General features: G+C 48.1%; 1 protein-coding gene across 1 annotated transcript; it reads right to left on the reverse strand.

The window, feature by feature from the left end:
* Nucleotides 1-297: 297 nt before the first annotated feature.
* Nucleotides 298-16,832, reverse strand: mrvi1 (murine retrovirus integration site 1 homolog). The gene is made up of 24 exons (XM_062470647.1): nt 16,814-16,832; nt 14,861-14,990; nt 14,538-14,688; nt 13,785-13,992; nt 12,249-12,464; nt 10,219-10,322; nt 9,410-9,468; nt 8,453-8,626; nt 7,927-8,004; nt 7,785-7,831; nt 7,625-7,681; nt 6,990-7,484; nt 6,696-6,771; nt 6,146-6,272; nt 6,018-6,048; nt 4,774-4,914; nt 4,468-4,599; nt 3,761-3,914; nt 3,551-3,600; nt 3,130-3,360; nt 2,959-3,023; nt 1,867-1,998; nt 1,462-1,590; nt 298-1,358 (listed from the first exon to the last, which is right to left on the reverse strand). The coding sequence occupies exons 5-24, from the start codon at nt 12,318-12,320 to the stop codon at nt 1,115-1,117; spliced, it is 2,598 nt and encodes an 865-aa protein (XP_062326631.1). The 5' UTR covers nt 12,321-12,464; nt 13,785-13,992; nt 14,538-14,688; nt 14,861-14,990; nt 16,814-16,832; the 3' UTR covers nt 298-1,114.
* Nucleotides 16,833-18,003: the final 1,171 nt, after the last annotated feature.

The raw sequence follows: 18,003 nt of genomic DNA on the forward strand, positions 1-18,003 counted from the left end.
AATACGATGACTTAGTTCGGTGTACAGTGTACTTTGTACAATGACTTTGTACAGCCTTCGTGTGACAGTGCTTCATCTTGATGAAGTCAGTTACATAATGTGAGAGGTTTCTTGAAACGAGCTGCTGCAATGAGAGGTTGGTAGTATCATCTGTTCTGAAATAAACAATCCTTATTTCACTTAGCCGCTCAAATGCAATGTCTCTTTTTTGGCAGGTCAAAGTTAGCATTCCGCTAAAACACCTGTTGGCTTGAAACTGCACCTGATGGAACTTATCACGATTGAAAAGATTGCAGGGAGTTTTAAGGCACCTTTATTTCAAGGTGGGGGGGGGACACACACAACATAGAAACAATACAACGCTGGCACACTTGGAAGATTTTAAAAACAGAATAGTCTCATGCTGTCTAAAAGTGCGGGCGTACATGAGTTGTCGTTCAGTGCTCTGAGGACACAGACCACAATGACACAAACAAGAACCGTCAGCTGCAAAACATATTGCACTTTGGTGCTACTTTGGAATGTGCTTACATAATAGTTTACCAAAACAAAAAGTATCTGTTTAAATACACAACATAGATAATGTTCGTCAAAGGTAAAAACCATACTGTAACTCAATTTCAATCACTTAAATATTTCCGTAAACCTCTCTTTCTCAGAGTCGTCGCCTTGGTAGACCTGAGAGAACACAGTATCAAGGGTGGGGTACATTAATGTACACTTGTCTCGTGACCACCGTTTATCTGGAGGTACCGAAAGTATTCATAGTCGCCAGAGGCCACATTCATTCTTTCAGGATGACATTCAACGCAGGAGAACAAAGCATACTGGACATGTATCCGATGTGACTATAGAAGAACATGTATTTCACCACACTCGATACTTGGTCCCTAAACAGTAATTGTCTATGCTTCTCACCATCACAAACAACCTGGCAGACTTCCTAAAACAACATAAATAGAACTTGAAGTGGATGATAAGAAAAAAAGCTAAACCAAATAAACACTCCCAAAAAGCTACATCCTTGAACCCTAGATAGTCACAATGCTGTATTCAAGCATGATGAGAAAGAGTCTTTGGAAGAAGAGGATAGATGGGGGAGGGGTGGGGGGTGTTATTCTGTAGGAGGGTTCTTTGGCTGTACTCCAACATTCAGTCCAAAGATCTTCTTGCCTTGAGCCATGGCTTTGTCAGCTGACATGTCCCCGTGGCTGTTGTAGCGGTCACTGAAGTACGTGAAAATGTTGACGACCAGGAACAGGACCAGAAACAGTGACAGGGTAATCCATAGCAGACGGTTACACCGGAATATCTTTGGACAAAGACGATCAACCACGACCAGGACCTCCTCCACTTTACTGTAAAAACAGTTGAATATTGTGTCATGTTTTTATATTGTTCACATACAGCAAGAACATTTCTAAATTTAAATATATACCTTCTACCCAGATATATATTCACCTTTTACTCTTTCGCTCCTTTCCGTCTTCCTCTTTCGGTTTTTCTGGCTCCTCCTCTTTTTCTTCCCCTTCCTCTTCCTCCTCCTTCACTTCCTTGAGCTCTTTAGTTAGCTTCAGACCCTCTTGGTAACTGTGTTAGAACATGGTTTTACTTTACATTCAGTAAAAGCAGGTGCATCTCATTGTGAAAGTGTCTGTGTAAAGTCTGTCTGTGTGCCTGACAGGCTGACATGCTTTGCAGAGGAATTCAATTGAAAACATGGATCTCAATTCTCTCAATAATCAGAGTCAGACTGGAAATTGAAGGTGTGCTGTGTGTGTGCGTGTGTGCATGCATGTGTGTGTGTGTGTGAGTATGTGTGTTGGTTGGAACACGTGTGTGTGTGTGTGCATATGCGTTCCTTACCCTTTTTTATAGAACTCCTCCTCCATGTTTGCCCTGATCTCAGCCCTGATCTCAGCCCTGATGTCGTCGAGGTTGACAGGGAGCTTGGCTGCTGCGGAGGGCTCTCCTTCCTGCTCCGGACCCATCCTTCCACTGCATTGTTTCACATAGGAAAGAACAGTCAGCCCTGGCTGTCTATACGAGAACAGTCATTATACAGAGGAGGGAGGCTGGTCATTAGGCTTTCCATCACAACACCCTGGCCTTGTCTTAATGGACGGACTGGAACACAGTTGAAAGGCACCGTGCGTGTGTGCCACCATCGCTGACGACCAGGCTTGCGTAAAAAAAACCAAAGTACAAAGGCAAGAATGTGTACACGGGGGCTCTTAAACACCTCGCTGGGTCTGACCGAGCAGGCACTTTGCACGCTTGTTATTATTCAGGCTACAGCTTTCTACTTCTTTTCACTTTCTACGTATTTCCACCTCCCTCCCTCCCTCGCTCCCTCTCTCCCTCTCTCTCTCTTTCTCACTCCCTCTCTTGCTATGTCTCTCCCTCTCTCTCTCCTCTCTTGCTCATCTGAGATGCTGGCTTAGAGCTAGCCTTTCAGCACGCTTCCCCAGCTCTCACCTTATTCCGAGGCCGGGGCGAGAGCTTGAGGTCTGCCTGGTTTCTGTCAGGCTCCTTAGCACAAATGTTTAGATTACATCTCAGAATAGCATATCAATCAGTTGCAGCTGCAGGGTTTTTATGGAATGCTAGCACCGTTTATTTTGAGCCCGCATATAATCGCTAGCTGCATAAACGTGGTGCTGTGCTGTGAAAAGGTCCCTGGTTCACCCTGCTCTGTGATTAATCTGGGACCGTCCCCCCCAGCAAGCACATCCTGGAGGCAACAAATCCACCACCCATCCTGATAGAGCAGCAGATATGCTCTGATAAGGCTGGATGAACATTATGGTCCATTGTTTCGCAGAGCGCTGACCTAACCTTGGAAGCCTGGAAGAACACACAATCAGATATACTGCTTGGGACTATGCATGTCTGTCGTATGCACGTTTCCAAGCCATGCTTCTAGAGGTCATGGTGTCCAAGCACACGGAAGCCCACCTCTCAGCCCGGGCTGGCTGTCCAGACTCTGTGAGAGTGTTGCTTTTCACGGCGTTAGCCTCACACTGGAACAGAACGACAAACATGAACACAATGAGAGTCAGTGAGCATGGGCAGGGTGATACGCTGAACTTAGTGTTTACACGGTTGAGACACAAGGCTAAGACCTACGAGAACAGGAAGTCCAGAGCCAGGGTTGGCTCCGAAGCAAGGTCCAGGAGCAGAACCAAAACCAGGACCAGAACCAAAACCAGGACCAGAACCAAAACCAGGACCAGGACCAAGGTTGGGTCCAGTAGCAGGGGTAGGGACTGGGCCGGCAATGACGGGAGTCTGACCAGGGATGTTTAGGAGGTTAAATTTAGGGACCACGGCTACACTGACCCTCCTCCTGGGCAAAGCCTAAAAAGGAGTGGTAGAGAGGGGGAGGAAGAGCAGAGGGCGAGAGGAAGAAGGGAGAGGTGGAAAATGTAAACAATTCAGATTTTATCATGTGAGAGGTATGAGATCTGTACATCTGAGATAGCACGTGCACAAGCGTACACACACACACACGCACACACAGGTAAGGTATACAAACTTTATACCTTACCTTCCCCAGGGTCAGAGACATGGATCTGGATGGGCGTGGAACTCCATCATCTAGACATTAAACACACAGGACAACACAGTCAGAGTTAGGATTAAACTGTAAACCAAGCTCCTTTTGGTCAGAAGGATAACCTTAAGGGCAACCAAAACAGAAATCCTAACTATAAACATCAGTGCTGAGACTGTTTGAGCCAGTCTCCCGGTCCATTACCCCCAGTGTCTATGGACCCTCCATAGCAACGGCTGGAGTTCTGATTGGCCAGCTTCTTGAACTCTGTCAGCTCGGCGCGATCCTTCTCATAGGTCCTCTTCAGGTTCTCCACGTACTGCATCATCACCTCCGTGGCCTTGTTCATCCGCTTCTCCTGGGGACACGCAGCACAGCGTCAACGCTGCCCTGCTACTGTGAACTTGTCTCTCTTCTCCAACTGATGAAGAATCAGGGAGCCACCTAGCAGTAATTGCTGAAGTGTAATAGCAGGGTTGTACTGGGTCAATGCTGCAGGCCTTGTATTGTCTTGTTATGAAGAAGGTATTTAGTTCTGGGGGGAATCTAAATGTGAGTGTGCCAGGGCAGGGGAAGGCCTCATTACTGGTGCAGTACAGCTGTGACAACGTCACCTCCTCAGTAAATATTATCTTCAACCATTCAATGGGGGCTAAGCCCGGAACATTTCTCTACGCATTCACTGAGTTTTCTTTGGCCAGAAGTATAACCTTTAGTGAAACCAAAACATCAGACTAAATCCTTGACAAATAACTTATCTGTCGGAAAACAAACATTCCAACGGCCACTTTCGAGGAGACGGGATATTTTCTCATGATAGGGGAAAAAAGTGATGTTTCACATGCACTTTTCTGCTTGCTTTTCTCATTCAGGAGTTTCTTCTGGGTTCTGAGCCCACTGGGCTGTGTTACCTGTCGCACGGCCCCCACTATCTCCGCCCTGCTGGACAGTCGGGTGGCCAGGCGGTGCAGGACAGCTAAGGTCTCTATGAGGCACTGGTACGAATCCCGCTGGTCAGAAGTCTGCCACTGGGGGGCGGTGGTCTGCAACAACACAAGCAGCAAAATGGAACATTCTAGTGAACAAAAACGCAATGTCATTCCATTTTTCTAATCTTCCCCCCACATAGACTCTTAGTGATTGATCCAGGTTTGGTAGTTGTGCACGCAGCTAACAATGCTAGTCAGTCCGCTACCTCTGCTAGCATGACCTCTGACCTTGAGTGAGCCTTTGAACTCTTCCAGTTCCTTCTCCGTGTTTTCCTCCGTCAGGTTCCGCTCCCGCTCCGCCTGCTTCAGACGCGTCTCCAGGGTGTAGTTGTCGTTCCGGAATGCCAGCGACAGCTGAACAAACGCGTTCTGCAGAGAGGATGTGACCGTGTTGAACACGGGCTGAACGCTCATCGGGGAAACATTAGAGCTGACTATTGAGGATGGAGACCAACCATCACACTGCACACCAACACACAGTTGGGTTAGTGGGGTCAGGTCAATTCAAGTTTACCCCGAGAAAACATTGACATATTTAGGGTGTGTAGAATAAGACTGAATGAATAAACAGCAGTGAGAGGGACCCTGATAACGTGCTTGCATGGGCCACTGCAAAACAAGCAACACAGAAAACTGAGGGGATGCCCACCAACAAATTACTTTGAGTGTGGAATCTTCTAGCTACTGAGGCTGAGCTGAACCAACCCCCCCCCCCCCCCCCACAAAGCTGTACTTGATCAAAGCAAATCTATGTTGGTGGAACAAAGTGTGGAATGCTGCACACAGAGAGCAGGAGGGCAGCGAGAGCAGAGTAGAGAGAGAGATCCAATCGAGAGAGAACAGAGCAGAGAGAGTCGAAAATGAGAGAGAGAGAGACCAGGGAAGAGAGAGTAGAGAGAGAGTAGAACATGAGAGAGAAGAGAGAGAGAGAGAGAGAGAGAGAGAGAGAGAGAGAGAGAGAGAGAGAGAGAGAGAGAGAGAGAGAGAGAGAGCAGGGAGGAGGAAGCAGAGAGGAGAGAGAGAGAGAGAGAGAGAGAGAGAGCAGGGAGGAGGAAGCAGAGAGGAGAGAGAGAGAGAGAGAGAGAGAGAGAGCAGGGAGGAGGAAGCAGAGAGGAGAGAGAGAGAGCAAAGAGAGCAGAGAGAGAGTAGAGAGAGAGAGTAGAACATGAGAGAGAAAGCATAGAAGAGCAGAGGCCAGAGAGGACAGGAAAGCTTGGACCTCTGGCTGTCCTCCTGCAGATGTATCCCCGTGGGGGATGCTGGGCGGGGCGACAGCCAGGGACCACACTCGCACAGCCCCATGTTTGCACTCTCTCCATAGAGACGGGAAATCACACAGGCCCAAATTAGCGTGCATCAGAAGGAGATAGTACACGACTCCAAAGTCTACAGTATTTCACTTTGCATAACAACGTCAGGGCTGTTTAGCTTCTGTGATCTAGCTGTGTGCAACCGACCGTTTTGATACCTACCTCAACTTCTTTTTCTGTGAGGGGAGGTGCACTGGAATCAAAAGAAAACAGACAGTGTTTGTCGGCGAGCAAAGGGAAAGCTGAATGAGTTGGCACGTCTTAGCTGTAGGTTTGGCCTCGTCACACACCAGCCTGGTAGACCTCTGTGAAGTTTGAGTTTCCTCAACATCACATCTGAGATGTTGGGCATGGAGTCCGACTTCTCCTTGGTCTCCTCATCAGAGGGGGAGGCTGGAGGGGGGAGGGGGGACAGGCCTGAGGGCAGAGAGGCAGACCACTCACCTTTACCAGGAACAGTTACAAAGCCTGCTAACATCATTCTAATAGCCATTCAGCAGGGGGATTAAACATAGCTTTGTTTCTCAGCGTCTGATCATACACACTTAATGTCGTCACAATCACACCCTCTGCTGGCCTAAACTCAGTACTGCATTTCTGGGACGAGCAAGTGTATGGTAAACAGGTTGACCTGCCAGTCAAACGCCAGACCAGGAGATGAACACACACACAGCAGAACGTGAACACACGCAGCAAAACATGTCCCCTGTCATGTTTCCAGTCCCTCTCTGGGTCAGTTAGGACACATTTCCTTTGACGTAGCCCATAGAATGGCAGCCTTGACCTGGTCCCCTCTATACCCTGGTATATTTCCTACATAGGCTACACTGACTGCTGTACCTCTTTCCTGTTCAGCTGTTTCACTCAGGTCTGGCAGCTTGGAGCCCACACTTTGATTTCGTATCAGCTTATGTTCCTGTACACGGGATATAAACAAAAGAGGGCTTTAGAAACAATGAACTTGGCTTGCATGTCTTTCATGCTCTGGTAGTTGATGGTCGTAAACGACACTACATTCCCTCTGGTATTTTGCCAATAAAAGGAGGCAAAACAAATGTCACGTAAACATTGGGACAAGAAAGCAAAAGGATGAGCAGATCTCTGGCCCTGCTGGAAGACTGGCCTCCATCGTACCTCTCTCAGTTTGGACAGTTTCTGCACGTTGACGGGCTGGGCGGGGAAGTCCTTGTACCCCGATGACTTGTGCGGGCCCTCCCGAGGTTTGTCTGTGAACGAGAAGGTCTCCTCCGTCTTGGGGGAGAAGTTGGGCGCCCCGTTGCGGGCGTTGAGGGTCCCCACCGTGTCCCAGGACACGGCTCTCATGAGAGGGGGAAAGGCTCCGATGGTCTTGATCTCGGCCGTGCAGGGGGCCTGCTGGGTCGGGGGCCGGGGGACGGGCTTGGCCACGCCCGTGGCCGGGGTCTGGCTGGGGTTTCGGACCGGACCCTCCTCCGGCTTGTTAACCAGCACAGGAACGGGGCTCTTCTTGGAAACCCTGGGGTCACAGTTCTCCTTCTGGCCCCCACTGGGCTCCCTGGTGGGGGAGGGGCCGGCGTGGCGGGGGGTCAGGGTGCCGGAAGACACCTTCCGCTTCTCATTGGGCTTCCAGTCCACCAATCGCCTGGTGCCCTGGGAGCAGCACATCCAGACAGAAGAAGGAAGATTCTATTCCAGTGTTCAATCTGCCACAACCACATGGAATGTCTGATAACTGCAGCTGTGTTTGGGCCATTGAGTGAGAGGTGAGTGAGAGACGGTGTTGTGCTGACCTCCTGCTCTGGTGATCCTGGATCCACCTGCTCCCTCACTAGAGGAATCTCCAAACGCTGGGGGAAACCATGACAACACCGTTACCAACCACACCAACCTGCACTATCTCCAGGGAGAACAAACTTTGACACCGAGTATCGAGTAGACTGTAAGCCTTACCGGACTGACAGTCTGGCTGGCGTAGTTCACTTCTGCGGGTCCCACACCTGAAACAGAGACCAGAGGATCATGTAGGACGACAAGTTCGATCCTCGGTTCTGCTTTTAACCATGTATGTCGAGAGGGCAGGAACAGGACGTACTGATTTGCGGGGCGGTGCTGATGGAACTGCTTCTAGATGCCACTGGCGAGGAGGACGGCGTCGGGTTGGGAGAGAGACCTGCAGATAGATCCAACCCTGTTGGCTTTACTCCAACATTATGAAACCAAACAGGTGAAGTAGGAAACAAGGAATAGTGTGTTCGTTGGCGTTCCCTCGGCCTCTGTATCAGTTGACTCACATTAACAAAGCCTGAGAGAATGACGTGTAATTGGGAATGAAGTTGGTTCCCTAAGTTACTGTGGCCCGTGTTTACTCTGGAATTTGCTGGCAAGCATCCACCAGCAGATGTTTGAGGACATGAGCACGTACGTGACGATGCTTTGTGCAGATTAGAGGAGAATAATCCACTTCTCAAAATAAACGACTTCACTTAAAATACTTGTTGTTGGTTGTTCTCTGATAACCTGGTTTACGTTCTACCATTGAATAAGGGTTTGTACCTGGGCTATCTGCAGGGTGTGTGGTGGGAGTGTCTGTGTGCGTGCTGTGTGTGTGTGTGTCTCACCAGTGGGGGATTCGGTGAGGCTGCAGGTGGACCTGCGTCCGCGACGCGTCAGGAAGCGGTCGCTGACCTTCCTGGCCTCTTCCAGCAGCTCCAGGTTCTTCTGACGCTCCTCCTCAGACAGCTGCAGCTCTGGGAGCTGGTCCTTCACCAGGTCTAGCACCTGTCCTGAGCTGTCTGAGACACACACACACACACACAGACACACACACACACACACAGACAGACAGACACACACACACACACACACACAGACACACACACACACACACACAGACAGACAGACACACACACACACACACACGCACACAGACACACACACACACACACATACATACATACATACATACATACATACAAATACACACAGACACACGCACACACACACAAAGTAACACACACACACACACGTAGACACACCAGACACACACACATATACATACAAATACACACAGACACACACGCACACACACAGAAACACACACAGACAGACAAACACACACATACACTCAAACACACAGAAACACACACACATGCGCAGACACACAGACACACGCATGAATACGCACACACACAGTTGCACATGAATATACACATGATTCATACATGCAAACAAACACTCCATCCAGAAAGGTTAACCCTAACTCTCCCATAAACAGTATCAAAACACAAGCAAAGACAAATGGCTCCAACCTATAGCCCTCTCTGCGATCTCAGCTGAGATCAAGCCATCATCAACAGTAATCAAGGCTTCGTCTCAACCTGTGCTGTTCTAAGCTGACCTCTCCCCCCTCTGATTACCCACCAATCACCAAACTTAGACCAGGATCACAAATTTGCATCAGCCAACCGTGGAGCCTTGTTTCAGATCAAGGGATGAATATACTTCTACAGCACACATACCGTGACTTAAAATCATGCAAATATCCGTCTGTTTCTATCGACAGCCTGGCCACTCACCTACTGTGGTGATGGGGGAGGGACAGTTTCTGGAGAGACGGGATCTGGGACTGTGTGGTCTGAGAAAGAGAGAGGGAGAGAGAGAGAGATATTGAGAGACATAGAGAGAAAGAGAGAGAAAGAGAGAGAGACGGTACAGACATACCAGACAGCATTTCTTTGATAAATTTGAATCCCTTGTACCATCATTCACCACACTGTCTGATAATGAAAAGCTAAAAGTGCTCTTAGGGGAGGGACACACAGCCCCCCTATCTGGACGATTTCTAAAAGAGTGCCATGAAATCAGGGAAAACCTGAATGTAATGTGACCAGCCTTGAAATCCTATTTGTAATATGTGTTGTCCATCTCAATGTAGCTATTTACTTAGGTTGTTTTTGTTTCGATTTGTTGTTTTCTGCTCTTGACACTTTGTTGTTACCACATGTTCCGGACGATACAGACTGTTGTTCCTTATGTTGTGTTTGAATATTGTTGTTGATGTATGGTTGTCTGTTATTGTGCGTCTTGCTTTGGCAATACGGTTGAAATGACTGTCATGCTAATAAAGCTGAATTGAATTGAATTGAATTGAGAGAACAGAGAGAGAGAGAGAGGGAAAGAGAAAGAGAGAGACTTTATACAGTGTTCTTAGAGCTCAGTCTATATTTACATTCTACCACAACACTGGAGATGGATGGATTTCCTTTTCTAGAAATATCAAGATGCTGCGATGGACAAAGTGGCTTGTTTTTCAGCTGGTAAATTGCTCTAAACCCCAGTCACAGACGTGAATAATCCTCCACTCCGGATCAAAGAACTACAGTACCTTGCCTGTTCCAGAGGCCGGCCCTCTTGTTGGACTACAGTGGCCTGTTTTGGGAAGATGATAGTGGGGGCGGTCATGACCAGCCCTCTGCTCTCTGGTGTGTACTGCAGAGAGGAACAAGACAGAAGTCTGGAGATGTTCGAAACTCTCATAAATAGAAATATTTTCACAGCAATGACTCAAATTGTGGAATGTTGATTTAACTCATTCAAAGTTTAAAAGCACAGGAAAGGCTGACCAGCCCAGCGATATCAGAGTAAACATGTCACCCAATTGCTTGTGTCACAGCAAAGGGATGCAAAACGTTCCCATTGGCTGCCCTTTGACCTTAACGCTTAAGTACACAGCTCTATGACATGCTTGTGTTCGCATTGCCTGCCTGCCACAGATACGTTCGCTAGCTTGGTGGATTTATGTTTTCTCAAGGCTTTCATGTTAGTATCAGTGTTGGGACAGGCCAAACATGGATGTCTTTTCCTCACTAAATCTCTGTGCTCTTCAGCAGGCCAGGGCCTCTATAGATGTGGTGGAATCCAGGAAGAAAAAGAAAAAAAAAAAGAACACCCACTTCAGGGCATTACTGTTTCAAAGCACTTTTAAGGGAAAAAGAAATAAACTCGCTGCTGTGTTTGATGGGTGAGATGGGGGTTGGGTATTCCAGTGAGGCACTTAGCTCTGGGGGTTAACAGGTGGTCTAAAGCCAGTTTGGAGAGACTGTTGAAACTAGCCGTGCTCTTAGCCTATCAGCATAGCGTCAACATCTCAGATCCCGAACATCAGATCATGTCGTCCTCTGGGACTAAACATCCTCAACATCCTGGACTCTGGATCTCAACCTCAACCCAGCAGGGAGAGCTGGGCCAAAGCAACTTTACCTGAATCATGTGACCGATCTGCGGGACTGGAGCTCATTGATTAGCCATAGTTACCAAAATCAAGTACATTTCCAACAGGAAAAGCCAGACCTGAGCTCAATCTTTTGTCAGTTCCACAGTGTCCTGATTCTTTCCTCAGAGGAATGCATGTAAATAAACAGATGGGTCAGATATGAGATCCTAATTAAATCTTTCATCAGGAGGGGGGTTCTGACAGCAGAGAGCCCTGTAACAGTCTGTCCAGAGTTGCTGAAAGTCCTGGGTATTGTTTAATAAAGGAGGATTGTTTTATTTGGTTGGCATATGCTCCCAGATTAGATTACGGAGTTAGCTGCATTCCTCTTAAGAGGGTTTATCTGCTCTGTGTTTATGACTGGCTGCTCTGCTAAAGCACTCATCCATTCTCCTACTTGATGGCTGCAAACATTTAATCCAAATTAAGCCAGCGTTTAAAGAGCTCCACACTCTAACTTCATGACAGTTTGACTACCATAATACAGCACAATATTATTCTCTGGAAGACATACAGGAGTAAAATTTCAGAACATTATAAACTTTCCATGTTATCTGGAACAACAGCTACTCAATGACCTAATAATAGTAAAAACAACTCTACTGTTGGTCGTAAGTCAACTAATCACATAAATAATTCAACCTTAAATGACTGAGGATAGGACTGAGCTACAACAAATGCCCTTTAGAGCAGAGCACAGATCTCTGGAGATCTTGAACATTCTGTCCTGGCTACCAGAGATGTTTCAATTAGTTCATCAAGGTAAAATGCTGGTAATAAAAGGAACTTAAGGTAGCGATCTGGACAAAGGAGGAGAGAACAGCATGCCCTGGGATTGATTACATATTTTAGCTGCAGAGTGAAAATAGCTTTGTTCAAAGTGAACAATAACATTGGGCAAGCCATCTTTTTTGGACAACAGCCTGAAGTGGTCTATTCTGTCAGCCTTTCATCATAAACCCAAAGCTCTGATACACCCTCACCCTTAGCCTACCATACACACACCCGGCACGCAAAAGCTTTCTAACATTAAACACCCTAGTCACAAAGACTCACAATGTGTCGAAAACAGACCCAACGCACAGTGTTGACAAGCCAGAGGAAAGTGTCAGAGCTCCACAGGAGGCGTGCTGCGTGCTCACCGTGCTGGGAGAGCTGGAGGAGCTGTCCTGCTCCTCAGGGGAGTCCTCCTCCTCCTCAGGGAGGGTGGGCATCGCAGGGAGGAGAGGGGGCCGCGAGCGGGTGTGGGGAAAGATGAAGGGGATCTCAGGGGGGCTGGGGGATCCAGGGGCCTCCTCGCTGCTTTGGTTTGGGTTTGGCGCTGAAGAACACTGCGACGATAGCTGGTCCTCTGCTTCCTGGTAGCAGAATGTTGTGTGTTTATGTTGTTATGTTTATGTGAGTGTTATGCATGTAAAGGTGCGGCGCATGCACTCACACGCATACACACGGTCTAAGGAAACCACGTAGAAATCAACTTTCTCAAACCAGGATACAGTGTACTGGTTGCAATACAAACCTCCATGTCTTCACAGTCTTAAACACTGACATTTAGAGACATGACTGGCCTAGTAAAAATGACAACCATTCAACCAAACCACTGAGGTCATCAGGACTAGAGCCTTGCACACATGAATTAAAAAACAATTTATTCACAGCAGCGCAGTCACTGCCAGTGATTGCATGTGACAAGACGAATCAACATTGCACTCTTCCACACCAAGTTTCTTTTTTTTCCAGCCTATCGTGTATCCAAAAAGAACACCACATCTAGAAGTTGATCTTCCCCTCACCACGTTAAACCTGTCCTTACAAAAAAAAAAGAAAATACGGCCCTTCCTGGCCTTCCTCTCTAGAGCTGTGAATAAACAAATGTGACCTTTCCTCTGATGCGGGGGCGGGTGGGGGTCAGGCTGGGAGAACGGGATTCCCAGAGGGGAGGGGGGAGCATTCTTCTGGCTATTAAAGACAGACTGACATCAATCTCAGACCCAAGATATAAGACGAAAGGATATCCCTAGCCGGCATCTGGAGAACCTAAACATCATTGGAGATGGCTGTGAAAGAAAAATGACACAACTAGAAAGAATTTGCGCACTGTAGCCTAGTGTAGGATACAAGAATGCAGTGGAATACCTATCTAAGCCTGCATGTATTCAAAACAAGATGCTTCAGTTAGCAAAGTTGGATTAAATCACCACATTGTCCCAAATAGACAAATATGTAACATCAAGCGTTCCTTCCGTGTTTCTTTCTAGATAACGATAAAAAAAAACGCACATTCTTTCTATCTCATGTTTGCAATTAATTTAGTGGGAAAATGTCCTACAGGATCCCCAGCACTGCCAGAAATAACCGTATCAGTCATGCCATCAGTCAGGGCTCTGGTAGGGGTGACAGGAGTCACATTCTCCCTGGAGACCAGCCTCCCTCACTGGGCCAGATTGTCTGCCAGGGCCCCTTAGCTCCAGAGCTCCGGGACTCCTTGTCCTCCCAACATTGTACAGCAGTCTCATCATCTACAACCATGCCCTCTCTAGTACGGGGGCTGGGGGGGGGGGGGGCTGCCTGGTACACCCTAGCACCCTGGTTGGCAGGGATGTGAAACAGGAAACGTTGCCAAAGCAGCAGCAGTTTGTGTGTGTTTAAAGTTTTGTGAGGGACTTTTGCTAACTCACCTCAGAAGATGCACAGCTGGATGGCTCTGGAGTGTTGCTCCTCCAACAATAGTCTGGATCAAAGGTCTGGTTCCTCCCACTATCTGCTTGGCTTGCTAATTGGTCCTTCCCACTGGGGTCTGCTTCTGCTAACGGATTCCTCCCACAGTCACCGGGTGAAGATGATTCGCAACTCTCACAATCCGCCACCTCTGATTGGCTGTAGTCACTGCCAGTCAGATGAGACCCACAAACAAACAGTCTTTTGCCCATATCCAACACCCTGACATAGAAAGGATAGCCTGGGTATCAGCTGACATAGTTGAGAGGCCTCCCCTCCAGCTCCCTCCTCTGTGACGTCGCTCGTCACACTCAGCAGTGACAGGTGGCCCCTCCCTCCCAGCTCAGTCGTGACAGGTGGCCCCTCCCTCCCAGCTCAGGAGTGACAGGTGGCCCCTCCCTCACAGCTCAGTCGTGACAGATGGCCCCTCCCTCCCAGCTCAGCAGTGACAGATGGCCCCTCCCTCCCAGCTCAGTCGTGACAGGTGGCCCCTCCCTCCCAGTCTTGATGCTATCGTCTGTTTCCGCTTCCTCCCAGACCAACAAGACCAAAAGTACCCCTGTATATTCAGTGGGACCTGGCGCGTGACAATGTAAACACCCACATCTCTGTTCTGTCTCACCTTCTCCAGGCTCCACTGTCTGCTGGGCCTGTCATCTAAACACACGCAATCCCTTTCCAGTAACAAAGAGAGGCCGAACATAAACACTTACCCCGCTACATTCTCCTCGGTGGAACTGGGGCAAACAGGCTGAGCGTCTGTTTCCGGTGGGATGGGAAGAGGTGATGCGCACGTGGGCTGGAAGACGAACTGTGGCTGTATCACTACCGAGGGGGAGGTCTCCTCTGGCACAGGGATGGAACCTAGCATACAACGTCACAGCGTCAACAGGTTCAGACAGAGAGGGAAGTCAAAGCCACAAACAAGTCAATACAATGATTTCGATGCAGTACGTGTGTGTGTGTGTGTGTGTGTGTGTGAGAAAGATGAGAGCTACTAGTGACCGATGGATCTACTGTGGTACTGGAGAGGTACCTAGAGACGCTGACCCAGTCCCACCACCACTTCTGCTGCTTCCCGGTCCAAGGTCTGGGTCAGAACTCTGTCCTGGGCTGGATGACTTCTCACCTGGGCAGGGTGTCTCTGGTGCCTCACAGCTCCGAGTCTGACAGAGACAGAACCACATATTGATCCACCGCTGTCTCATTCAACAGCAAGCTCCAGATGTGCATTTATGAGGCCCAGTTTGGTATAAACTATGCGGAATTAAACACACAGTGGACTTTAATTCAGACAGCAGATTTGATTCTGGGAACACATGCGCCCATCCAGCCCATTCATCACCTGGAGAGGATGAAGACTGTGTAACAGCTAGCTCTCTATGGACGCAAGACACAGTCAAAACAAAAATGCTACAAAAAAACCCTGCTATTCCCAGTATGTAACACTTTCACTAGTATTTCTGCCTCATTGCTATTGACTGCTATGTAAGGCCATGATTTCCCGTTTTGGGCTAGAAGTAGGAGAACAATGCAAGTCTGATGACCAATAAACACAGACTCGTCCCTGCCTTAATCCAATCACCGCTCTGTAATGGTCTTCGCAGGACACAGAACACTGTGTCTTTCTCACTACAGTGGCCAGCCCTACCACACCACCAACACAACTGTACCTGGTTTGTCTGGCTAACTTCCCATCATAAACAGAACGTTTATTGGCGATGACAGTATCGGAGAAGTTCCGAAGTTTTCAGAAGTTCATCTCTGAGAGGGGAGCACTAAGGCTAAGCTCAACACCGGAGGTTGTTTCTCTCATGCCTCCCCCTCAACCATTCCTGTGCGAGTTGACACCTACACAGCTCGCCTGCACATCAGTGCCACTCAGAGGACGGTGGGCGGGTTATATTTCAAGCACCATTCTGGATAAAAAACAAGTTGTCACAGCAGTCATGGAAAGATTCTTCCACGGTGACAGTGTGTGATTTAACGGCTAGCTGCCGTGATGGGGGCTAAGCGCACACATGCACGCAGACAGGAGCTGCGCAGAACCCTCCGGCAGAACAAGCAGATGAATATTGCAGTGTAATTGAATCACTCTGATTATTTCCTGTTGGCCGTGCGAAGCTGTGTGGGTTCAGGTCTGGGAGTACAGTACCGTGGTACAGAACAGTATAGGACATGCACTCCTCCAGGGCACACAGGCCTGCTCCTCCTTCTGCTTCCTGACTAGTTATTTTTGGGACTCCCCCCCTCTCCCAGCCTGTCTGTACACAACAGGGGTTCGATTCTCCAGAGAACACATTTGGAGAGGAGAGAGAGAGAGCCCTCTCTCGGCCAGGTCCCTGGAGGTCCCAGTGTTACCCCGCGGCGCAGGCCTCAGGCTCACGCCCTCATGAGAAAGGGAGCAGAACTCTAACCCCACGTCCCCCCACCCCTCTCCTCTGTCCCGGCCTGTTACGTAAGCCTGCTCCCTCTTGCCAGATTTGTTTAAAATTTGGTTGTGTGAAGAACAGAGAGTGAGTGGCCAACAGCGGAAGTGGTGGCCAGAACGCCACCGTGCCAGAGAACAGGATATGGAGGTTGTGTGAGAAAGACGACAGGAGATGGAGAGAACCAAATAAAGACAAACATAATCATTTCCTTAACGCATACAAATACCCAGACATGGGGGCTAATACGGTAGATAACATTATTGGCCAATGTTAAAACAAAGTGGGCCAAAGTTACAAAGACAGACAAGACAACTTCTTTCAGGCAATAATGAATGAGCCCCACCTCGCACATCAGTGCTTTCTGCATGAGGCATTTCTCTGACAATCATAAAAATTTCAAACCCATGACCAACACTGACAGTGCTGTCAACTCATCCATTACCACAACAAAACACCACCAAACCCCTTGAACTGACAACCTGCCTGGGATTCAGAAACTGCTACAAAGTCCATTACCTGTCTATGCACTAGATCAAGGATATCACAAGGATCAGTACCTGAGGGTTGCAGGAGAGATTCTCGCTCCTCCGGTCAGCTTGTTCTCATAAACCACCAGGCAGAGCCGGCTTCCCACAGTCAAGCTGTCACTCGCTGACTTTTTCACAGAAAACCCAGCTATCCCCGGCTGTCTCTTTCCTTCTGCTTTCCTCTCCGTTCACTTGTCTTTTTTTCCAGCACCAGCCTCTCTTTCACTTCTGGGAGCTTTGACCATTTAAGGAGAAGGCTCTGTGTGCCTCTTTGGGCTACCGCCACCGCTGCTGCTGTGTGTGTCTGTGTGTGTGTGTGTGCGTGCGTGCGTGAGCTCTCTCGGGCTGCAGCTTCACTGAGCCCTGACTGATCACATCACTAAGCTGCAACTGCAGGAGCTTGGTGTTGTTTTTGCTTAGCTTTGTTTGACTCATTCTATGTGTGTGTGTGTGCTTGCGCGTGTGTGTGTGTCTATGCAACCACAACCCTCCTCCATGTACACAAGGTTTGGCATGTAAACAGTGTAGCAGGTGAACGCTAGACCTCGAAAGGGAAGTAGAGGATGGTTCCTACAGAGCACCCTACTACAATCACAGACATGAACACTCTCTCTTTATCTGTCTTTCTCTCTCGCTCCTTCCCTATGCAAAAGATTGTACGTCCTCTAAATACAGAGCCGTACTTTGAGAATATACTGCATGTCACAAGTGTTCCCTCTTGTGTGTGGATTTGTGAGAATCGGGGATATCCTAACAATCCTGTTCCAATGTGGTTTGGACTAAAAAGGGCTGACATTTCACTGATACTGATTGAAAAGAAAATAATTTGACTTCAAGTTGGGTGTTTGAAGCCAAGAGAGGATTAGAGAAAATGAAAGAAATATGTCTTTGTAAGAAGTGCCAGATATTATTCAACTGAATTTGATCAAAAGAAAGCCCTGAGTCTTCTAGTTACAAGAAAAGCACAGTGAGCGTTATCCCAAAATAATGGAATTATAAACTGAATATAAATCGCTTTAAATTTGCCTCCATTCATCTGCCAACAAGACAATATAAATAAAATCAATACCCTTGCACAGAAATGTACTTTAGAAGACCATAGGTTTCTTACCTTGCTGGTGTCCCAGCTATCTTCTGCTTTTCCGCAAACTCCACCTGTTAGATCCAGGCCACACAGTCAGATGAGTTCATTTGCATCTTACAGGTATGTCATGCAAATT

Source organism: Osmerus eperlanus, chromosome 10 (genome assembly GCF_963692335.1).
Source record: "Osmerus eperlanus chromosome 10, fOsmEpe2.1, whole genome shotgun sequence".
Taxonomy (NCBI): Eukaryota; Metazoa; Chordata; class Actinopteri; order Osmeriformes; family Osmeridae; genus Osmerus; species Osmerus eperlanus.